This window comes from Takifugu flavidus, chromosome 10 (assembly GCF_003711565.1).
Source record: "Takifugu flavidus isolate HTHZ2018 chromosome 10, ASM371156v2, whole genome shotgun sequence".
NCBI classification, from domain to species: Eukaryota; Metazoa; Chordata; class Actinopteri; order Tetraodontiformes; family Tetraodontidae; genus Takifugu; species Takifugu flavidus.
The window spans coordinates 9,966,909-9,990,898 of record NC_079529.1 but is presented as its reverse complement, the minus strand read 5'-3'; the positions used below and the strand labels follow the sequence as shown (position 1 = coordinate 9,990,898).

Sequence of the window (23,990 nt, the reverse complement as noted above, 5' to 3'; positions counted from 1 at the left end):
TGGTTTCCTTCTGCTGAAGGTGGTAATTTAGTGGTCATTTTGTTTCTGTTACTTGAAATATCGTACTACCATAATAACTATGTTTCATTTATTTAGTTTCATACATTAGATTATTATCAAAGGTATATTAAACTGTAAACTGTTTAATACACTAGGTTATTATCAAAGTTATATCAAACTGTAAACTGTTTAATACACTAGGTTATTATCAAAGGTATATTAAACTGTAAACTGTTTAATACACTAGGTTATTATCAAAGGTATATTAACTGTAAACTGTTTAATACACTAGGTTATTATCAAAGATATTAAACTGTAAACTGTTTAATACACTAGGTTATTATCAAAGGATATTAAACTGTAAACTGTTTAATACACTAGGTTATTATCAAAGATATTAAACTGTAAACTGTTTAATACACTAGGTTATTATCAAAGTTATTCCAAACTGTAAACTGTTTAATACACTAGGTTATTATCAAAGGTATATTAAACTGTAAACTGTTTAATACACTAGGTTATTATCAAAGGTATATTAAACTGTAAACTATATAACGCTTTTAGGCTTTTCAGCAGCAAAGCCTCTTCAGATCAAAGCCTTGCAAAGATTTACTAAAGCTAGACAGTGTAGAAAGCTCACCTCTGGAATTGAACCCCAAACCCTATTCTTACAATGAGAAAACCATGCGCTTTCTTTTTTGCTTTAAACAGTTTTTAATACTATTTCAAAATATGTCACATTCCAAAAATATGAAATATTATGAAACAAACAAACAAGAATAATAAAAGGAGCTGTTTTTCTGTCTGATCCAACATATTTGGGCAATGGTGGCAGTATTTTCCCTGTGTATTTTTTACTTTTTTAGAAGCAGAAGACAGTATCTGGTTAATGTGTTTTTTTTCCCAACAGGCCTTTTTTCCTCCCCCATTCTTTTGTTCATTTTTTGACAACAGTGATGTACTGATATCTGTAAAACTGTAAACTCAGAAAAATTAGACAAGGATACAAACTCAAGAGACAGACGTGGATTTCCCACAGACACAAAAGGCACAGGTTGGATTCAAGGCATCAGTGGCAGTGAAGTTAGTGGTTCCGTTGCAGCGGGGATCACTCGCGACCAACCGCTCAGCAACACTTTGGTTGTTTCACTTCATTACAGGACAGATACCACAGCATCCACGTGTTTTGGTTGAAAGTTCACCGGTCGCTTATATTATCCATTTAAATATCTGGAAAGTTTGGTGTAAACATTTGTGTGCTTATGTTAAAATGTGTTAAATGTCTTAGACTTCCAAAACACCTCTTTTTTTTTAAAAAAAGATGGTTTTAGAATTGGAGGCTCTCCATTTTGTTTGCAATTACAAAAAAACAGCCCTGAACCACAGAAGTCCCAACAGTGACACTAGTTTCCCATGATTAAAAATAAAAATATATAAATTATACAATCAAAATGGATTAAAGTTATTTAAAAATTAGAAAGCAAGAGGAGGACTTCTGGAATGAGAACCAGGCAAGATTACTCAAGGGGAATCTCAATAACGTCCTCCTCGATGATCTCTCCCAATGGGACTTCGACGTGCTCCGTGGGGGTCCGTTTGCATGTCACACCTGTGAAGGGACTGCACCAGGAGAGGGAGAATGGCCCCCCGAATGCCAACTGCATTGCCTCCCAGCATGGCATCTTCCCCCACTTGCCGGTCTCCCCCTTCAGACGCTCGATTCCCTGGAGAAGACACAACAACCATGATCCATGGTGAGAAAAGGCTGGAAGACGTGTCTGTGTGTGTCACATGCATTATCCAACACACAGCTGGGGCATGTTTCTCAGAGAAAATTAAGATTTTTATGCCAGAAAAGATTTTAATTAATGGGTGAAACTCTTATTCCCTTTTCTGGATTGAGGATGAGGAACTTTGGTTAAGCAAGAACCCATTTATTGCATCATTTAAAGTTCAAATATACGTGATAAATTACTGGTTAAATTAGGGAGAATATATAGCATTTTATTCCACCTTGAAGATTATAAAATTTGCAGCACACAGGCGTTTGGAATTTTAGAATTAGTTCTTTTATTTCTAAGAAACAAAGCCCAAATATTAGAGGGAAAAAATCCCACCACAGCCTACAGAAGATGAGCTGCATGCACTTTACAATGAAGAACAAGGACACACGGAGGAGCATACGAACACGTGATGTGGCACATGCTTCATTCATTCATTCACGTTTGGCTGAAAATACAGAAGATGAAGGAATAAATCAAGACGCGTAGCACTTTTCTCCTTTCAGAATGGGGTCTGCATGCTTTGAAGCGTGAAGCTAATTTGACCTTAAGCTTACCTTATTTTTTCTTTTTATAAAGAGCTGTTTGCTTCCTGGCAGAATATCAACCAAAGCATGTGCACAAGTGCGGAGAAACATACACGGGAAAGATAAAACAGATGGAGGGAATACCGACGGAAAAGGAAAGAGTGACAACAAGGCAGGAAAGGATGATATGCAGGGAAGTGAAATCAAAGCCCACACGGTTCTTACATTGCAACTGAGACGTGTTTATTCTCTGCACACGTGCTGAATTCAGAATATTTAGAAAGAAATAAAGTTTGTTTTTATAAAAAAAACTCCCCAGCAGCAACGTACCAGCACAGACGCCATTAAATTAACCTTTGTTTCATCCAGATAAAGAAAAATGAAATGAAAGCACTCTTTTGAAAAAGTCTCCCAAGATAAAAACAAAATGTAAATTTGTCGTCAATAAATAAGTGAAAGAAATTCAAATATGATTTAAATGCTTTGACACAGCTGCACATTTAAACGTGCACAGAGCTGTTTTCAAGAGTTCCCACTATTCCAGAGGAAAACCCTGCAAATGTTATTTTAGAGCTAAGACGACGACCTTTCCCATTTTCCCAGTGCAACTGGCTGGTTAACTGAACTTATAACACACTCACAACACAACAGGTAGCTTTGAGCAGCTCACACACACACACACACACACACACACACACACACACACACACGGAGTGCTGGTGTTAATATGGACCAAAGTGAGCAAAGAAACTGGTTCCATCCTGTTTTTGTTCATCTTCTGGGAAACACAAATTAAGCAAGAGAAACAAAAGGATCCCTTAGATCCATTATCAGTCATTTATGCTTCCACAGGTCATCCATTGTAAAACATGGTGAAAGTTCAGTATGATCTTAAGAAGGTTTTCTCACATACACGATTTGAAAAATATTAAAATGGCCCCAGTGGCCACTTTGGTCACCCTGAACAGTGATTACAACCTTGGGACATTTGGTTCGGTCTTTATTTTTGCATGTGGAGGCGAAGAAAGAATCTTTTTAGCAGATTCTTTTTGCCCATCTCCTTGAAGAGCCCAGCTCTCAGGTCTGAAATAAAATACGGTTCCTTTCCTGCCACAAATACCAAAAATTGAAAAGATAAATTAAATCCAGGGAATTTAAATTGAGCATTTTTATCTATTTTCAAGTTGTCTGAACGGGACAGCTCTGGAACATGTGGCTGTGTCAGTTCCCATTCTTGTGCTGGGGTTCAGAACAAATGTTTTTAACATCACACACCACATTTAAAAAAACACAAAAATCTTTGTTTCAGTTGACACTGAAAGATTAAAGAACACAGAGCAAGAAAAGAGAGTCCTGAAAGAATAGAAAGGAAAAGATGGAAAAGATTCATCAGCGTTTGCAAACAGGATTCACAACGTGTTTTCTTTCTCTCTGCAACTGCACTCAGTCAAGGCAACACGAAAACGTTTAACACGCTTAGTTGACGACACAAGAAGCAGATGGCGGGCTGTCCATGGCTAGCACGTGTGTTAATCGTGTTCAGCATAGCTTTCTGGGGCTGGACCCAACGTCCCACTTTTACTTTTGACCTGTCCGCCTTGTTCCCTGCGCTGAGCTCTCACACCACATACTGGTAGGTCTCAGCCTTCCCATGGTCAGGGGTGGAGAAGGGACTAAACCACAATATGGAGAAATGGTGTCCAAACACTGCCCTCATGTTCATCCACTTAGTTTTTTTAGCCCATCTTCTCTCTTCCTTTTTCAACTGCTCTATGCCCTGAAAATGAGAGACAACCAAACTTCAGTGGACCTTTTGTGACCCAGTAACCATTAATTTAAAAAAAATAAAATTGTTAAGCTGGTTCCTCTGCTCCTGTACATGTGTCACGGCCCATTGAAATAACCCTGAGTTGCAGACAAAAAGAAAAAGAAAGGAGTTGAAGGATTAAGCCTGGTACACACGGACTCGTCTGAAGGCTGACAAGCATCTACCTGCAGCTGCAGCAGTGTGCTATCTGATAAAGTCATTCCAACTGGCAGATTAGCTCAAAGTAAAAGGAGAAAAACTGGCATACAGAGAAAATGAAATGAAAAAACTTGTACATAGTCACATTTTATATTCAGAACACATCAGCAGCTCATCCCGATTGCGGTGGCCACTGATGACGTCACAGAACCATTCCCCTGGTCTGTAAACTGGGCTTTACCGACTGACACAGTCTGTTTTTCGTGTTAGCAGTGAGTTCAGTGCTCATCGGAGTGATAACAGACACAGCAGCTGCTTTTTATTTTGAGATGAATGACCTGGTGCTGGTGTGTAGAACCCTCATCTCATAACCAAACTGCTCCAGATTCTATTAATGCTGGAAGAAGGCCTGATGAACTCTGTCATTATTTTTAGGAAGGAAAAAACTATTTAAATACAATTTCTATTATTCAATTAATAAACTTTCAAAGTCATAACCCTGCCTCTTTGGGTGACATAAGCCCCTCTTAGGAAGGTGAAACTGAAATTAAACCAGTATTAATTCTGTGTGAGACTGCTGGTCTGAGTTTTAACCCTTTGAATGAAGGCGTTAAATTATTTGTCTTCCGCATGAAGCAGAACAGAACTCTCAGGATAAAACAGGTGCTCGCCGCAGGGAAGGGAGGTGCTGAGGTAAGAGGATTTCGGGAGGACTGGAGGTCAATTAATGGGTCACTTACAGTCTCGTCGGTACAGATGGAATGAACCTGCGTCCCAAACATCACAGAGGTGAAGATGAGGAAGAGGAGACCTTCAAAGCACAGGAGGATGAGAAGGATGACTGTTGCTGGAGGAGAGAAGGAACTGCACTCTGGGGAAAGGAGGGACAAGGAGGAGGATGTGGAGGGCAAAAGAAGATGGAGGCATGAAGAAGCGCTACTGTGCTAACGCCACAACAGCAACCGTACTGCCCTCCACTGGCCGCCCGACGGCAGCACCAGTCAGAAGTGACGGCAGAATTCATCGTTTGTGAGCTGGGATCTGAGATTTATCTGCGTTATCTGATACTGTAGCAACATCGGGATGAGCAGTAATTTCTACAAACTAATGAAGGCTCGTGTCTATCTATTTGATGATTGTAGAAACTACAGAAGCAGGACGGTGGGAGATGAGGGAGGGCATTCAGAGGCTTCAAAAACAGACTCACTCGTCCAGTCGTCTTCAAAACAGTTTAGGAAATGGAAGACCACCATGACCAGCGCGTGGAGAGAGATGAGTGCAATATACATCTAGAAGAAAATACAAAACAAAGGCCCAATCAGCACATGACGAACGCTGTCATTTTCTGACGTCTCCTTAGAATAATTTCATTTGTGGACTTACTGTGAAAAGCACAAAGTACTTTTGGTTGTTCTCCCCAACACAGTTATTGACCCAGGGACAATGGTGGTCCATTTTCCGTATGCAACGTTTGCAAACACTGCGGGTGGATGAAGTGAAGGACAGAAAGGAACATTTGAACCCAAATATTTCTGAATGTACCCTAAAACATCTGGAACACAGATTAATGTAAAGTAGAATGAAGCGAGTGAGCCTCTATAAGCTTGACTCACACCACTGTGTTGGGGACGTACCTACAGTGGTGCGCTCGGTCCGGCTTAATGCTGCAACACTTGGGACATTTGTAAACCACCTGTCCTGGTTTCAGCTGGAGGCTTTCTATATATTCCTTAGTAGCATTCCCTTTTGGCACTGCACCCTAACAAAAAAAACCCAACGGGACACGGATTATTCTAGAGGAAATGCAGATGGAATGTTTAGCAAATATTTGTATCCAAGGGTAAGAGAATGTGGCCCCTACCGGGTCAGTGCACATGGCCCGGAGGTGTGAAGCGAGAGCAAGGAAGGTCAGGGTGTTGAAAAGGGTCCCGTTCACGATGCTGTACGTGAGATTCTTGGAGGGGAGTAGCATCACAAATAGCACCACAAACTCTGCGTAAAACACCAGCAGCCACGTGATGACGGCACACATGATCCCGCAAGCGTCCTTTATGAACCACATGGCCGAGGCAGAGGAGGACGTGATGACATCTTTGGAGATGGGGATGCGCTGGTCAGCCTGTAGGTAGTTGGTTCCTGCCCCACTCTGGCCGCGGCTGTGCTCCACGTCCCTGCATCTGTGCACCGGGCTCTTCATCCTTCATCTAATCTAGATGGTTGTTGCCACCAGAGCCACTCTGCATTCAGGCCTCAATTTCAATCACAATTTCTACTGAAGGAGAGGAAGATTACAGATTATAGGAGATGTTCTGATCAAATTATGTACCTTTGGTAACCCAGGCAATAGGTGATAAAAGAGATAACAAAGAGGCTGAGTATCTTTTTTTTTAGAATTAGTAACAATTTTTAAATTACAGGGACAGACATTCTAAATCAATAAGATGATATTAGATAATAGTATTAAAAGTAAGCTTTATGAGTGGCCATAAATATTTTTTATAACGTAAAGGTCATATTTTGTCATATTATATTTCTGCGGTATCTTATATCATTATATTATAGTACACTAGTTGATTCTAACAAAGCTGTAATAGCTCTGTTACTGTCAACAATGCAATGCCACATAACTTGCATCTAAATACTGCAACAATAACAAAAAATATAATTATTTATCTGCACATTTTCAGCAATTGGACTTCATTGCAGTTTAGTTCCATAAAGTGAACATGGATTTAAAGGGAAAATGTGGTTCATCGACTTCAGCCATGATTCATTAAGAAACATGCGTCATTGTTCACAACCCTCAGTAATGGTAGACAACACAGGCAGGACATTAAAACTACCTTTCCACTTTAAAGAATCCATAACCATATACGCTGTAGTAAACGTGTCTGGTGACGCGAAGAACCAATTCCATACATTGACCAACGGCTGCCCATGGTAGCTTAGGCTAGCTGGTTAGCTATCATTCTAAATCAGGTTCCGTTTACGTGACGTTTAGCGTTTACTCGCTATGCTTTAATGCTGTATGAACACCGGAATACACAGAACCTTCTTACCTATGATTATTTATGATGCACTCCGCAGCCTCTCACCTGGAGACCGGGCATCGCGTTGATGCCCCCGGGGTGGGTGGCTCGGGGCTCCGCTAGCTTCCTGTCGATGCGTTCCTCCCGTGGCCACGCCCACCAACAACGTCATCACGTCGCCGCGCCCTGTGTTAAAGAGGAGAACCGGTAATTTCACACAAACAAATGGGGAGTTATTTTTCTTCAAAGTCGTGGCATTTCCATGGATAAACCCTCTTGTTCAAAATTTCCACGTTTGCAACAAGGAGAGAAATAGTTGTGGAAAGTTCATTTTCTCTTTTTAGTTTTTGATACCTATATTGGGGCAGAGACACCCCCCCCCCACACACACACACACACACACACACAATATAAATAAATAAACATACAAATGACAGCAACCGCAAATATTAATGAATTGACAACGCGTTATGCGTCTCTTCAGTGATCACCAGGGGGCGGAATAGTTCACAATCCCTCACGTTGTTTCACAGCAGACATTTCACGACCGGCCTTAATGCATTGGATTCTGGGAATATTTAGCATTCTGTACGTGGCGTGGACATTAATTTTGGAGCCAGAGAGGTGAGGTTGGTGGGGAAACCATCATATGGACGGATACCTAACTCCAGTGAATTTCTTCAACTGCCAAAAGAAATATTTCAAACTCATTAAAATATACACCATCTCAGTCAGATGAAGAACAGTTCCTGTTTTCCATATGTGGCATGAGTTATTGAATATGTTATATAAAATGTTACTCAACAGTTCCTGTTTTTCCATTCAAACTGCCTTATACTATTATAATGACCTCTCAGCAAGTACTTATTCTCACGAGAGGGGGTTTCATTTGAAGCGTTTCATTTAATGACCGAAACAATCACATATGGTCGCCAGTAGAGTACAATCACTTCTCTGTATAGTTTCCTAGGACCCGTGATGGAATATGATTAATATAATCTGAAGCACAAATTTTAAAAAGCTGTGTAAGAAGTATGAGCATTCTAGATCCCTGCAAATTGCAAATTAAATTATGCTAATTTGTGAGCGCATCAAAGAAGGAAGTGAATAGCCCTTCATTAATGGTGATATGATTTTCTGAATATAAGCTTTGGTTTACTGAAAAATGAGATTTCTGCTGTGCTCAATGAAGACATGAGGCTGTTTTTCTATATTTACCTTCAAAATGACCCATCTGTGAAACTCCTCTGTAGGCTAGTGTGAAATATAGCTATGCAGGGACCCAAGGTGAGGCAGGGGTGGAGGTTACAGCGACTGAATGTACATTTAATGATGGAAGGCTGTGACTCACCTGCACTCAAACTCCTTTCTGATCCACTCTCTGTCTGCCTTCCATCTCATCAAGCTCCCATGGCTAAATCCATTTTGGATCTGTTGCTTCCTTTTAATGTCTGGCTCTTCTCCTTCTTCCCACCTTCCCTTCAATCTTTAAGTTGTCTATCAAAAAGACTGAGGCGTTTCTTTCCTGCAGCAGATCCTTTCGAACCCTTCCTGAGGGGCTCAAAATGCCATTCATAGGATAAACTCCGATGTGACCTTATGTAAAAAATCTTACAGATTATGACAGTAAGAAGCAAAGAAACGTGGAGATATTTAGCCAGTGATCCTGCTACACCTACGTCAATGTGCTGTCTAGTGTGTGGGTATTATTAAAGGCACATTACGGTATTAAAGCACTGGCATCAAATAAACAACCTCTTTCCTGGAGAAGGATTCGGACTTATGCCACGCATGTTTTGACTGTGAACAGATATGCTGTAGTGTAAATATAGATTGGAATTCCAGGACAAAAATGGAAGACACCTGGGGAAAATGCTTTACAGAGCTAAGATATTAGAATTCCAGACTAAACTGGTGGATTTCAGCAGAACTAGAGATGGAATAAAACCTGTCGACAGCATTGCTGCACATGCTGAGCAAACCACTCTGGGTTTGGGGGCTTTTTTAACATCTATCTCAGGCTAATGATTTATAATCAGTGCTCGTTTAAATTTAAATCTACATGTGGCCCATAAGCTTAAGCATTCTCTGGGTCTGTGTTCTGACCCACACCTACTACTGCAATGTTGCCTCCTTTGTCAGCATCTGAGTTTAATTTAAACTTTCCCGATACCTGACATGATATTACAGCTTAAACATATTGTTGAGTTCAGACTAGTGACAATTCTTTGATTGAACAGAGAGAAAATTACATTAGACAGGCCATCCTTGGACTGATGGTGTTTTGAAAGTAAAAATAAAGAAAAAGAGGAACAGCCTTGATGAGGTAACCATTTGGAGGTTACAATAACAGTGTCCTTATCAGGACCCCTCAAACCACTTAAAAACAACCTCTGAAAGACTGCTTCACTTCACTTCTCATCTGGCAAATTATCTTTGGGAAGGCTTGAGAAAGCAGGATGTTTGAACCGCTTGCAGTGCACCGAAGAAAGGCGTGAGTAAGCTTTTAAATAATGGTCAGACTATAGCAAATTGCAGCATAGATGGGCTTTAAAATGACAACATTGTTCAGATTATCAGAGAGCCAGTAACCCAGAGTAAATGGTATCTAAGATACAGTAGGAGGCTCTGCTGTGAAGACGGCAAGCGGAGGTGGAAACTGGGCCAGCACTCAGCCACTAAAGCTTCATTCATTACTCCCACTTTGTGTGCTTGTGCATGAATCATCTGGCTTTGATCTTTCAGTGGCAGCGTGTCTGTGAGGGACGGCTGTCACTTATAAAAACGTCTATATCGGGTTTGAATTGAAACACATACGCTGCAGATGTCATCTTCTGGTGTCCTCACCGCACGGGCAGGACGTCACACTGGACGTCCAAATGAACAACGTGTCAGGCTTTGAGAGGCCAGCCGTGACAACCAGCATCAAACAATGTGTTTGAAGGGTGGAACGGGTTAAACATGGATTGAGTTCTGTAAATGAGAAGTCACTTGAAAAGCTGTCAGTGTGATTGAGTCAAGGCTCTGAATTGAGGAATAAGTTGAACTGCCAGGTCGCTGAGCAACCTGATGCTGAAGGCTCATCATATGGGCGACATTAAAGGTTCATTTCAAACCAATATATTCAGTCCTGATCGTTCCGATGACGTTCCTCCCAGTTCTGCCAGTCAAACATGCTGCTGGGAGACTCTACAGTGCCTTCTCGGATTGTATGACTTTAATGGTGAACAGTCCAGGGTGTATTCCTGCCCAGTGGGCATGATTTACATTCATCATGCAGATGTGTTAACAGAAGCACTCGTATTATTAATTAGTATAAGTATTATTAATGAAGTACTTGCATAGAGAGAAGTAACATCTTGAAATCTGTGAAAATAATCAAACTTTTGAATATTATATCTCATGTCTCTGTCAGTTCGTCTCTCTCTCTCTCTTTCTCTCTCTCTCTCTCTCTCTCTCTCTCTCTCTCACACACACACACACACACACACACTGCTCAATCAAATGACTTCCCAAGCCCCCTGTGGGGACATTTTTTCTGTCATTATGTTGTCGATAAACCCCAGTAAGACTTTAAAAAGGATGAGATGAACAGATCGATTCTCATCTCCATCTGTCAGGTCCTTCTGGGCTCAGTTGAATTTCTCACATCACCACTGGTTGTTTTTCTTTCTCGTTATGCTCCCATTCTGCTTTCTACGTCAAATTCTGCCTTGAATAGCAACATTCCGGTTCAACTACAGAGACTCACCCTGGGCTGAAATGCCATGTGATCCATCAAAGACTGTGTTGTCACTGCAATTCTAAATGGCTAAACAGACTCTACCCTTCCTCTTCCCACAGGTTACACGGATCCGATGATCTGCTCTAGAACATCCTGGAAAAGCTTCTGGCCATCATTGTGCAAAGCTGAAAAAAACACTAATAACATTGATTATATGATTGTGTTGCAAAGAGCAAGAACCTGACACATTCAGCAGCAGTAGAGCATAAATAATTATTCTGGTGTTCTGGTGACAAAATGCACACAGGAGCGTTCACGCTCCCACAGCACAGAAGGCGGTTCTAGCTCAGGCTGAATTTTTAATGTCTAATCCTCAAAACTACACGTTCTCAAATTCACTTCATTAGCAATGAACGCTACGACCGTGAACCGATCAGACTGCCCAGAGGTGAATGTTCCCATCCACGTCTTCTTCACCATCGGTTTTGTGAGCCTGCTTGAGAACCTGCTGGTCATAGGGGCCATTTCCTGGAACAGGAACCTTCACTCGCCCATGTACTGCTTCATCGGCAGCCTGGCGGCCTTCAACACGGTGGCCAGCGTCACCAAGACGTGGGAGAACTTGATGATCACGTTTGCAGAAGTGGGGCACCTGAGGAAAGTGGGTTTCTCCGAGCGGAAGGCGGATGACGTGGTGGACTCACTGCTGTGCATGTCGTTTTTGGGCTCCATTTTCAGTTTCCTGGCGATTGCTGTTGACAGGTTTGCATGATAGTCTTATTTATTCATTTTTACACACGGGTGTTTTGCCGTGTTGTTTTGTGCAACTCTCAGAGGAGACACCATAAACTTCTTACCGGACGGATTTGTTTTCACTTTCAGGTACATCACCATCTTCCACGCACTTCGCTACCACAACATCATGACCATGCAGCGCACAGGAGCCATCCTGGGCCTCATCTGGACAACGTGTGGTGTTTCAGCCATGCTCATGGTGAGGTTCTTCGATTCCAACCTCATCATGAGCTGCTTTGTGGTCTTCTTCATTATCTCCTTGGCGATTATCTACATCCTGTATGTCTACATGTTCATACTTGCACGCGTCCATGCCAGGAAGATTGCTGCCCTGCCCAATGGCAGTGGGAAGCATCAGCACCAGAGGCGGTGGGGCCATGGCATGAGAGGCATCTTGACTCTAACCATCCTATTTGGGGCCTTTATGGTTTGCTGGGCGCCATTTTTTCTCCACCTGATCTTCCTCATGGCGTGCCCCATGAATCCGTACTGCGAGTGCTACCGATCTATGTTTCAGCTACACTTGGTTCTGCTCATGAGTCACGCCCTCATTGACCCGGTCATCTACGCCTTTCGCATCCCTGAGCTCAGACACACCTTCAGGAGGATGTTGCCTTGTTTAAACTGGAGGTGGCGCTAAGTCTCTAAAAGACTAATGTCAACAGGAACAAATTCTAAATTCTTTTTAACCTAAAAGTATGTAAAGTCTTTAATATATGTATTTATACTCAACAACCTCACAACAACTTTACTAATCAATGTTTATTGCTGTTAATGTGGGTTCCCTTCCATGGGTGCCGTTTTTTTATTTTTACAATAGCCCAGGACAGAATATTTATACTGGAAATTCATTGATTGCAAGTGTATAAACCCATTTTCTTTAGATCTATTTAGATGGTTCTTGCAATTACCTCCAGTTAATATTCAAAATATTTGTCATTGTTAGAAAAACATGAGTCAGTTTTGTCTTTAATAGGTTTAATGATGAAAGGCAAATAAAGTTTGAGGTTAAGATGTTTGTATGAAAATAGTTTTAATTTAATGTCTTGCTGCTGTCTTAGTCTCTCCCTTCTCAGCTGGTTTCTTCTTTTCTCTGTGCTCCAACAGCCTTCACCATATGTAATGCATAGTAAGTGATCTGCTCTTCCATCACACTTAGATCACAAGATTGTGAGCCCCCACCCCGCACGCATACACACACACTCTTTTCATTGTCCTACACCAAATTAAAGTCATTTCACGTTTACTTTGGCTTTAATTGGACAAAATACTCACAGTAACAACTGAACATACAGTGCATAATTGTATAATTTAAATAATTACACCACCATTCACATACATAAAAGTCCAGTCTGTGTTTTACCATTTAGCAATCAATTCCTAATAAAGGCTTTCAATAGACCTGTTACAGTTTAAAGCTGGATGTTGAACTGCGCACATAGAAATGGACAGAAGTTAACGCAATAAAAGGCATAATTTATTCTGGAATGTTTGAAGTTATCTTTGTTTGCAGTTTACACACAGAAGACATCTTAGTTTACTTATTCTCAGTTTTCTTTAGTAAGTTTGTGACACTGCCGTTCAGGCAAGGGAAAACATCGTACAATGTTATAACTCAAGGATGTCACGTTATAACGAAAAATAATCTGTTTTTATTACATGCTTTTAACGTAAAATATCGGACTTTTTTATAATAAACATATGGCACGATTACTGAATATTAAAAACCTGCATAATATGAAGAACGGTCGAGGAATGTGATAAATATAGCGCAGGGAGAAACGTTAGACCGAGACTATTGCTTTACTTGCAACAACTTTTATCCATTTCGGAAAGAAAATAAACCGTTTCTCTACCATTCGCTACACTTCAACAACAGAAGAAGACAGTCTTCTTCTACTACTTCTTCTATATCCACTTGTAATTCACTGAGATTCAAACGTGCGCCCCTAGTGGCAATGATTGAAACTGCATTTCATTGAGTTAACGGAAAGAACCTTCATGCAGGTTTAACAGGATTCTCAAGATCATTACAATTTAATCTCAGTCTCAGCACATCAACATATGTAATATTATCCAGGGTGTTAAAAAGCATCAGATTATCTCTGTGCCTTAGGTTAAATCAGGAACTGTCATCTCGTTTGCCAAACAGTTTTCCCATGGTTTCCTTTTTAATATGACGCGATGACTTGATATGTTTAATATTAAACATATATGCTTATTATCATGTTGTAATGTAAAAACTGAGCACATTAAAATATAAGATTATATAACACTAAAGTATGTAATAAGAAGACAGTTGGCAGGAAAAAGCTAAAGTATCATTAATCTCTGGCACAGTCAGCTGGTATCTGCAGGCCCATCAACTAAAGGATTTTACATGCTGTTTTTTAAAGCATCACTTTATTCAATACGTGTGTTCTCTGTAAGGCTAAAAATTCAAAGGGCTAATTTTGTTGGTTGTTTTTTGGTCATCTGATTAAAATGGAATAGAAAGAGAAGATACACAGTCAAGCTTAACATCATGTTTCACTGAAACAAGCTCTATTCACATAGAAATTTATATATATATACTTCTTTTTTTATTTCGACAGCATCACTAGACTTCTTCAAATACACACCTCTGAAAACAGTACTTTACATATTGATCACCACATGTCACAACAGTCAACAGTTTTAATATTTTAAGCATTTAAAATATCTTGTATAATCAGTATTTGTAGCTTTGGACCAGACTGTGACAGTGATTTTTGCTGTGATTATCTCTGTTGTCATGGTACCAGTGAAGTATAGGGTTATAGTGTCAGCAGTTTTAAAGTTCCCCTCAACAGGACAGAGATGAATAATAATAATGGTAGCCTCTTCTTCTGTGGTTCACAAGTGGTTGCTGAAATTACCTCAGCTACCAAGTAGTGATCGAAGTATTTTACATTCGTTAACTTACAGCTCTGAACATCTTTGGATAATATCGTTGCAATAATCATCACAGTTTTTGCCAAGTATTGGGTAATGTTGGGAACCAAAATCTTGACTTAAACTCTAGAAGGGTTCCATCTCAGCATCGACTCTTTCGAGCCAAAATTCTGAATGAGACCTTGCTGTTCCCAAGCACGTGTGTGTGTCCACCGTCATACAAGACAAAAAGGTGCTTGGCTGAGAGTTCAACAGGGCGTTTCAAGGGAACTCCACACGTGTGGTGATTGCGAAACACTTGTAGCGCCTCTCTCAGTACTTACCTGGAAGAGTGCAGATGGTGCTGCAAGTGTTTCTCAGACTGTAGCAAAAGATGATCTCCTTAAAAGTCTTCCTCATCTCCTGACTCCTGAAGGCATAGATCAGCGGGTCGATCACAGAGTTGCACATGATGAGGATGAGGTACATGTTGAAGTGCGACATGAAGCACATGCAGTAGAGGTTCCGTGGGCAGGAGATCATGAGGATGAGGTGCAGGAAGAAGGGAGCCCAGCAGATGATGAAGATCCCCAGCAGGATGGTCAAGGTGATGGCTCCCTTCATGCTAGCGCGCTGGTGGATGGAGTTGCTTCCAGGCAGGGCGGCGATGCGCTTGACGTGTGAACGCGCCAGCATGAACATGTGGCTGTAGAGGGAGGCCATGATGAGCAGCATGGCGAAGAACATGCACACCAGGCAGATGATGACAGGCGTCGTGTCTGAGTAGATGATGAAGACGATGCCGCAGCCTGTGCAGAAGGTCCAGATTCCTCCGATGATGCATCCGGCTCTCCTCACGGTCATGATGTTGTGGTACCTCAGAGCGTAGAAGATAGTGACGTACCTGCAGACGGGAAGACGGGGGTCAGGCTCCAGGACAACTTTTGATTGCGCTTTGTCTACTCAAATCGATATAACTGCTGGAATCAACCAGACCCTGCGCTTGTTTTTGTTGATCGTTTATCACAAACCCAAGATTTTTGGAGTTAGGAGTTTGGAAGCGACCCAAGGATTGGGTTATTTTGGGCCATGACAAAGATCAGGATCCTTGTTTCAGATCTGGATCAGCAGCAGGCGGCCTTGAACTGGGATGAAACTGGAACGTGCTGACATGGTGGAAACGTGTTTTATGCGTTGATTTTAGGTGGGATGTTCCAAAGCCCACGTGGCATAATGTTTAGTTGATTGGGATCGTTTCCATGCATGTGTGTCTTGAACGCACCACAGATGTGCGGAGGAATTAATACACAGCACCTGGAAATGAGTTTAGTTCAGTTTTGTTTTTGTTTAGTTCAGTGGTCTACAGAGGGAGGAGCCCTTCGTTCTTCCCTGGATTCATTAATGCTTTGGTGTGTGTGAATGACAGAAGGTGAGTTTGACATTGAGGTTGGCGCTTAATTTGTTAATAGCTCTTAATTTCTTAATAGTTCTGAGAAAATCTCATGTTTCGTTACTATTCTGACAGAATTACTCGGAATCATGTTGACTGGACATGTTAAATGTTGGATCTATTTAGATCTATCGAGTGATGAGTATTTAAGGTTGGTTTTCCTGAACTCATTTCATAACTGATTTTCTCTGATTAATTTGTGGGAGGCATCTTAGACCACGAGTCAATAAACCGCTATCAACTGGGAATCTGTTCCTTCGTGCTCTTTAATCAGAACACTACAGCTCATACCACGTTGCGACTCTTATTCAACCAGAATATTCTGGAAAATGGACTTTTTGTTCCTTTTAATTGAGCTGCAACAAACAACCAGCTATTTCAAGACACAAGTAATGTAAATTATATAAAGCAGCATTAAAATGTAATTAAATTTACTGTTTCTGTGCAATTGGCGTAACCAAAGACATTCCTTTTACATTTATGAGCAAAGCAACACAAGATGTCCGTGACATTCACTAAAAGGTTGAATTCAATTAAACTTTAATGGAATCCACATCAGAGGTCTAGATCTGAGGCCAACGGGAAGTTCTTACCTGTCGACGGCGATGGCCAGCAGGCTGCACATCGACGCCACGACGGAGATGCAGATCATGGAGTCAAACACGTTGTCCAGCTGCCGGATGAGGTGATCTTCCGCTATCAGCTGCTTGTTGTTAAGGAGGTAAATGATGATGGTCTCCGAGGCGTTGGACACACTCACCAACATGTCCGCCACCGCCAGACTGCAACGAGCAAACCAGCAAGCTTCCTTTTAGATCTGTCATTGTTCGTGTCCTCCAGCTTCCTGTGTTGTCACCTTATTTTAACCGGTGTCTCTTCCTGGATCAGAGCTCAGAATTTGGTTTACAGGTTTTTTCTGGGTGTGCTTCGCTAGCTGCCTATGCTCGCTATTCTGCTGCTCATGCCCCATCATGTTATAGAACAAAATATGTTTCCTCGATCTCTAAGATTGTTGCACTGTCCACCCATTTTTTTTTAGCAAAGAACCCATCAAATACCCTGAAAATCAAAGTCCCCTCTGTCCCTGAAGGCACCACGTACACGACAATTTAAAACACGTCCAGTCATGAGGCCCACAGGCAACTACAGTCACAACTGTCTGACATTAACGCCAACATTAAGCTGCCAAAATGGTTTTTAATTCAATTTTTCTTTCTACTTTGTTTGACTTTCCCTGTTGAGAGTCACAAGGCCGACGCTGCCAGAAAAAAATCAATTACATGAACATAAAACCCGCAAATCTCTACAGCTGTGTTATTATATAATTGCTGGGTGAAAAAGTTCACAAGAATTTAAAAAAAAAGATTCTTATTTGTGGGGGAAAAGGGAGGACAGCAAATAAATGCTGTCAACCAATTTGAGAAGTTTTAATGAGACGTTCACCTGCAGACAAAGAAGTACATGGGAGAGTGAAGGTTCTTGTTCTTCACGATAGCCATGATGACCAAGATGTTCTCCAACAGGGAGATGATACCCAGGGTCAGGAAGACCTGATAGAGGAGCACCAGGAGACAGGAAGTAAGAAAACTGATGATTGATAAACATGCTTCAGATACTCAGGTACATAGAGAATGTAATTACTATCTGTACCTCTATTGCAATGTGGAGCTGCTCGCACGCTGCAGTTTTGGTCTTTGGCAGCAGCGGGGGTGACAGGGTGAAATTTGGTTGATAGGAGAGCGGATTCCAGGTAGAGTTACCCATAATCCCCTCCTGGGGGTCGGAGGATCTGTGAGATGTGTTCATCTCTGCAGGCCTGGTCCTCAGCGTGGTGCAGAGAAAGTCATGTCTGAAACGGGCCGAGGGCGAAATGGAAAGTCGGTCATCTTTAAAATCCATATTTTGTAGCATAATTTAGCATATCTTAATAGCATTATTAAGATTAAGATTAAGATGTACTTTATTCATCCCCGTGAGGAAATTGAATTGTAGTAGCAACCTATACAAAGTATAGAAACAGAATAAATAAATACAGATAAGATTAGAACATTATAAGCATATATACAGCATATATTATAAGCATATATATAATATATACATAATATAATATATACATATTATAAGCATATATACATAAATATAGAATAAAATAGAAGTAAAATTACAACATAAACATTACATAATTATTGTGATTGGCTGGGTTTGGACGAGTTATACAGTCTGATGGTGGACAGCAGGAATGACTTCCTGTCCTGTTCCTTAGAGCAGCGAGGCTGCAGGAGTCTGCTGCTGAAGCTGCTTCTCAGTTTGTCCACTGTGTTATGGATGGGGGGGGGGGGGGGATTGTCCATGATTGTCCGCAGTTTCAACACCATCCTGTCCCTCACCACCTCGTCCAAGTTTGCAAGTCTACAGCCAACAACAGACCCTGCCTTTTTGATGAGTTTGTTGAGTCTGTTGGCATCCTTTGCTTTAATGCCCACACCCCAGCACACCACAGCAAAGAAGATGGTGCTAGCCATGACAGACTGGTAGAACATGTGGAGCATCCTGCTGCAAACACTGAAGGACCTGAGTCTCCTGAGGAAATAGAGTCTGCTCATGGCTCATTATCACTGTTATCTCAGTTTAAATGCCATTCATTCAATTATCAAGTTACAGCAGCAGGTCTGGGGAAGATTGAATCAACCATTTTGTCATTAAGTTGCATCTTTTTTGATTGAACGCAGTAATTTAATTTCTTCTCTCCTGGTCTTATTAATTGGCAGCATCACGTCAATGGTAAAAAACACATTTACATGTTGATTATCTTGTGTAAAGGCTAACGTGGTGCATCTTTTCAGCTAAGTTCAACCCATTTCATTCATCCATTAGAGTCCTTCAAAGACACCTAATAACATTTGAATTCATTACTTTCACTCTTCCCTCCTCTCTGCTGCACCCCCTGCTGTGATGGGGAAGCCACAGCCAGTGCTAATGTTAGATAAAAAGTGAGTTTTCCCCTTCTCGAAACTCCTCTACATTTAGCAGACATGCTAAGCTCCTCTGGCCTTAATGCTGAAATCTGCTGAGAACTGTGTAAAAAGTCTGGCGATACAAAAGTTGTAAAAGTTGTAAAAGTTGTAGAGTGATGCAAGCAGGCGCCGCCATGGAAATGCAGCTCAGCCAAAATATCTCTGTTTTTCCATTTATGGAGCTCTAATTTTTTTTTTTAAAATTTCTGTGCTGAATTTACTGTTAGTCGGTTACTCATCTTCATTCTCACTGTAGTTTGTGGGAATGAACAATAGTTCAGTCTGTCTGGAATTAGCGTAACGGAGCCTGTTGTGCTGTCTTCATCATGCTGGTGACATGCAGACATGCACCAAAACAGAAATCTCAACTGTGGCCGGCGGCGACGAGCCTCCTTTCTGAGAAAACACATGACCTGTCCGATGGACCCCTCGGGGTCATGTGGAAGCGCTGAAAAATCCCAGCGTGTGGCGGTGGGCCACGAGGCAGTTCGAGGGGGAAGATTCTTAAATGGATGTAAAGTAAACACGCCGAGGAATAACTAAAACAAATCAAGCATCACATTTGCATCTCAGATAAACGTAAACTGAGGGTTGAGTTGACTCGCTGGCCGCGGGGGAAACATGAAAATGTTTATTAGCTGCTACTAAGCGAATAAATGAATCCACCCCAGAAAATCCAGAATTACATTCTCTTCTGCAAGACGAGATAAAATCTCTGAGTCATAATGACTAAACGCTGATACGAGCGACGCTTGTGTCCTCTCTTACGGACCTGATCTGCATCCCAAACGCAAGTGACTGAAACCAGTTTAAACCCCAGGGAGGAGCTCAGACGAGGCTTCACCGCCCCCTGAGGAGCTGGTGCGGGACCCCTGGGGACCCCTGACTCTGCACCAAAACAGAGTGGAAGGATGAAAGTCGTAAAAAAAAGAAGTCATTTTGTCTGCAATCACTCATGCAGACACGTTTAATCCAGCACTCGTGAACTTTATTGACAGCACCTCCCCCATTCCCTCCACACACACACACACACACACACACACACACACGAGTGATTATCTTATCTACTCTGACTGTTCATCACATTTAAATAATCAACTGACACTGAATTATCCGAACAAGTGTGGAAGAAGGAAGATGAAAGAAAACAACACTCACTCCTGACATTTAATCTTTAAAAACATTACAAGCTTTTGGGTTTCCCTTCCCATCTACAGGTGCTAAAAAGTGTTTCCGTAGCGTAATTGTTGCTCAGGTTGATGCCACGTGTGCAGAATACTAACAGCACCAAAATCAAAGTGGTTAATTTGTTTAAAAAAAGTGCAAAAACCTTTCAAAACACAAATCTGTGTAAATGCAGTAAACACTTAACCCTCCACAGGACCGCAACAGTCCCCTTATTTACTAACATGTACGCAAACTCAAATTCATTTACACAAAATGTTCACATCTGGGGAACCAGAGTTGGAAATTCTACCCTGAAGTACTTTAAGATGGGCTGCAAAAGCCTTCAGTAAAACTCTGGACGTTGTTGGAGCTGAGCCAGATAAAAATAATCTGAATGGAACAAAAAGCCCAGAGCAACAGGAAATGCTTCCCAGAGAAACTTCCCAGACTTATCCTTTGTCTCATGTCTTGGCCATCGGCTGGAAATCCATTTGAACAGTCTGAGGGTTTATTTTATGTAATATCAGTCAGTGGAGGGATAAGGTGGGCGTGGGTTAGCGGTGCATTTTAGATAGCATCTCCCTCAAGGCTGAAATAAACAAGACGCCTGATCCTGAGCTGTTGTCGCTCACCCTTGCTTAGAATCTTAGATAACCACCAGCTAAGAGGGAAGGTGTTGAGCAACGCGGCAAACAGGAACCAATTGCAGGACTCTGATCATGGGTCTGAGCTGCACACATTAATCTGCAAGGCTGTGAAGTTGGACCGCAAAGGTCCTCGAACAATCAGACCATTGAAGGACGTGGTGGATATTTCACTTTGGGATGCAGACAGGGCCCTGTCCCTCTTACTGGGAAGTCTTCATTAACTGGAGGGCCGCAGGGTCCTGGCTCTTTAGCAAACACCCAGGACGCATTATGAGGGCCTCCAAATTTGATCTGAGTGCTGCTCCCAGCCGCCCGTCCTCTGCTGGTGTGTTTGCAGGCTCTCATTGCTCCCCCGTGATCAGAAGGGACTTACGGTTTGAAGATGTGACCTTCGTCACCCTGCCCTTTCTGACTTGGTGAACGGTCACCTCCTCCCTCACCATTCCTGCTCCCAGCTGCACGTCGTGTCAGCACGTGGATGTTCTGCTGCATTCGAACCTCCGTGATTGCACCTCTGACCACCATCTTTGCTCTCTTCTCTGGCTCCTCTTTTTAAAGAGGCTGCACACATCCATCCCAACCGTCCCACTGACTTCAGCTTCCTCATCTTCTCACGTTTAACAGCTCCTTCCTACAAAAATATGCTCTTTTTGACACAAATATGCTGTCTGTGTCTTAAAATCATCATATCAGCATCATATCGGGGCAGGAAGCTGCATCCGTCTGTCGGGGGGGTGGGGGGGGATTCAAAAATCCTAATAAATGTGAATAAATCTTCGTCATCAACCTCGATGATCCTTTTCACCTGAGATTCTGGATGTCTCGTCTCTATTGAACCCTCTGTTATAGAAATGAAAAGCAGCTTGTTTGTGGGGAAGCAGCCTTAGTTCAGCCAGTAAAAAAGCTCCTCTTCCTCCTCTGAGCACTGCATCATCAGTGAGATGACTAATGTCCAGGTTTATAAAAAATACAGATGAACAGATCACATCCTGCTCTTTTTAATCAAACACCATCCAGAACAATCCAAATATCAACTATATTTCTATATAACTATATTTATTTCTATAAAACTATATTTAAGATGCCTTTTCATCAATTATCAACTTGCTTGGTAAGTTAAGTAAAAATTCAGGTTGATATTTAGATTCCTCAACAAAATTGTGTTGAATCTGCTCTGAGGTGGTGTGTGTTAATTAAACTTTGGAAGATTGGATGTGTTGAATAAAGTCTTGGAAACAGAAGAACTGATGGGTAAAGCTGTTGATGAGTTCAAAATCTTTGTGGATCTCTTTTAAAAGGGTATGAGGAGCTGGAGGGAGGTTACGTGAACTCATTTTGAGCAGCGAGCACCATTTTCTGAAACAACTGGAGGTTAAGAGGGCAACAAATCTCTTGTTTCTCCAGATGAGAAAGAGGGAGCAAAGATGAGCCATTGTTCTAAAATTCTTATATGATGTGCTTGACAGAAGGATTTGTGACAGTTGTTTCAATACAAGCTACAAAAATGCATCTTTTTCAAGCAAGATTGGCCTAAAATTACGTATTAGTAGCATGTTAGTGGGTCTGTGAGTGTGTGATTTACTGATGTCACAGATAATAGAGACAGACTTGCTCTCCACGTCCTGGTTCTCCGCGCCTTAAACCACACAGCGAACATCACATCTAAAGCACATCTGGCGGGGGGGTCCTGGGAACAGACCCCTCAGCTTGTGTCCCTATAGGAAGTGGCAGCATCCCAACTAAATCCTGCACATTTCACAGCAGCTCCTCAAACATGCAAGGACCAACAACTCATCTAAACGAGTCGCTGCGGGATGATTCAGGCAAATATTTCACCTTCAGTAATGATCTAAGTCCCAGAGATGCCACCATACGCAACATCTGTCAGCGATAAAGTCAGTGAGGGGAGAATGAATGAATCTGTAGAAAGAAAGAAAAATGACCCACCTCTGGAGCTGTGACTCAGTCCCCGCAGCTCTGCGTGGTGCGTCTGTGGAGCATCAGACCGGAGTAATCGTGAGAGAGGGAGAGGAGGGAGAGAAGGAGGGAGAGAGAGGAGAGCAGAGAAGGAGGGAGAGGGAGAGGGAGGGGGAAGAGAGGGAGAGGAGGAGGGAGAGAGAGGCAGAGAAGGAGGGAGAGAGAGGAGAGGAGGGAGAGAAGAGGAGAGAAGGAGGCGAAGAGAGAGGCAGAGAGGAGGGAGAGAGGGAGAGGAGGAGGGAGAGAGAGGCAGAGAAGGAGGGAGAGAGAGGCAGAGCAGAGAAGGAGGGACGGAGAGAGGAGGGAGAGAGGAGGAGGGGAGAGGGAGAAGGGAGAGGAGGGAGAGAGAGGGAGAGGAGGAGGGAGAGAGAGAGCAGAGAAGGAGGGAAGAGAGAGAAAGAGAAGGAGGGAGGGAGAAGGAGGGAGAGGAGAGAGGGAGAGAAGGAGGGAGAGAGGGAGAGGAGGGAGAGGAGGAGAGAGGGAGAGGAGGAGGGGGAGGAAGGAGACGAGGGAGAGAAGGAGGGTGAGAGAGAGAGGGAGAGAGGGAGAGAGAGGGAGAGGAGGAGGGAGAGAGAAGAGGGAGAGGAGGAGGGAGGAGAGGGAGAGAAGGAGGGAGAGAGAGGCAGAGAAGGAGGGAGAGAGAGGAGAGAAGGATGGGAGAGAGCGAGAGAGGTGAGAGGAGGCAGGGAGAGAGGGAGCGAGAAGGAGGGAGAGAGATGGAAGAGATTGGAGAAGGAGGTGAAGGATGAGAGGAAAGAGAAGGAGGGAGTGGAGACGAGAGGGAGAGAGAGAGAAGGAGGGAGAGGGACTGGAAGAGAGGGAGAGGAGGGAGAGAGAGGTGAGAGAGAGCCGAGGGTTCAGAGAGAGGGCAAGAGAAGGAGGGAGAGAGAGGAAGAGAAGGAGGGAGAAGAGAGAGGAAGAGAAGGAAGGTGAAGAGGAAGGTAGGGACTGAGAAGAGGGAGAGAAGGAGGCGAGAAGAGGGAGAGGAGGTGAGAGAGAGGGAGAGGAGGAGGGAGCGGGC

General features: G+C 42.5%; 3 protein-coding genes across 4 annotated transcripts in view; 1 reads left to right on the top strand and 2 right to left on the bottom strand.

Annotated features, from left to right (window-relative positions):
* Nucleotides 1–12,917, top strand: part of LOC130533080 (adrenocorticotropic hormone receptor-like) — a 34,083-nt gene extending 21,166 nt beyond the window's left edge. The window contains exons 2-3 of the mRNA XM_057046220.1: nucleotides 11,147–11,789; nucleotides 11,910–12,917. Coding sequence (XP_056902200.1) covers nucleotides 11,437–11,789; nucleotides 11,910–12,462 — 906 coding nt within the window. The 5' untranslated portion in view covers nucleotides 11,147–11,436 and the 3' untranslated portion in view covers nucleotides 12,463–12,917. The remainder of the gene's footprint in view (nucleotides 1–11,146; nucleotides 11,790–11,909) is intronic.
* zdhhc3a (zinc finger DHHC-type palmitoyltransferase 3a) lies at nucleotides 691–7,481 on the bottom strand. 2 transcript variants are annotated; one of them, XM_057046218.1, is made up of 7 exons: nucleotides 7,334–7,481; nucleotides 6,136–6,546; nucleotides 5,909–6,033; nucleotides 5,658–5,754; nucleotides 5,482–5,563; nucleotides 5,015–5,145; nucleotides 691–1,724 (listed from the first exon to the last, which is right to left on the bottom strand). In XM_057046218.1, exons 2-7 carry the CDS (start codon nucleotides 6,469–6,471, stop codon nucleotides 1,518–1,520), a joined length of 978 nt encoding a protein of 325 aa, XP_056902198.1. In that variant the 5' UTR covers nucleotides 6,472–6,546; nucleotides 7,334–7,481; the 3' UTR covers nucleotides 691–1,517. The 2 variants fall into 2 exon arrangements, with proteins under 2 accessions (XP_056902198.1, XP_056902199.1); XM_057046219.1 differs by lacking the exon at nucleotides 691–1,724 and adding an exon at nucleotides 2,047–4,085.
* Nucleotides 12,918–13,057: 140 nt separating the features above from the next.
* mc5ra (melanocortin 5a receptor) lies at nucleotides 13,058–23,049 on the bottom strand. The gene is made up of 5 exons (XM_057046217.1): nucleotides 22,940–23,049; nucleotides 17,815–18,013; nucleotides 17,608–17,714; nucleotides 16,758–16,946; nucleotides 13,058–15,618 (listed from the first exon to the last, which is right to left on the bottom strand). Exons 2-5 carry the CDS (start codon nucleotides 17,968–17,970, stop codon nucleotides 15,048–15,050), a joined length of 1,023 nt encoding a protein of 340 aa, XP_056902197.1. The 5' UTR covers nucleotides 17,971–18,013; nucleotides 22,940–23,049; the 3' UTR covers nucleotides 13,058–15,047.
* Nucleotides 23,050–23,990: the final 941 nt, after the last annotated feature.

Excerpts from the sequence above, each read along its gene's own strand:
- mc5ra (XM_057046217.1), bottom strand. The coding sequence starts at position 17,970 with ATGAACACATCTCACAGATCCTCCGACCCCCAGGAGGGGATTATGGGT. Across the intron at positions 16,947-17,607 it reads ATGTACTTCTTTGTCTGCAG|TCTGGCGGTGGCGGACATGT; the intron begins GTGAACGTCTCA and ends TGCTCGTTGCAG. Across the intron at positions 15,619-16,757 it reads CTGGCCATCGCCGTCGACAG|GTACGTCACTATCTTCTACG; the intron begins GTAAGAACTTCC and ends TCCCGTCTGCAG.
- zdhhc3a (XM_057046218.1), bottom strand. The coding sequence starts at position 6,471 with ATGAAGAGCCCGGTGCACAGATGCAGGGACGTGGAGCACAGCCGCGGC. Across the intron at positions 5,755-5,908 it reads GACCGAGCGCACCACTGTAG|TGTTTGCAAACGTTGCATAC; the intron begins GTACGTCCCCAA and ends ATCCACCCGCAG. Across the intron at positions 5,564-5,657 it reads AGTACTTTGTGCTTTTCACA|ATGTATATTGCACTCATCTC; the intron begins GTAAGTCCACAA and ends ATTTTCTTCTAG.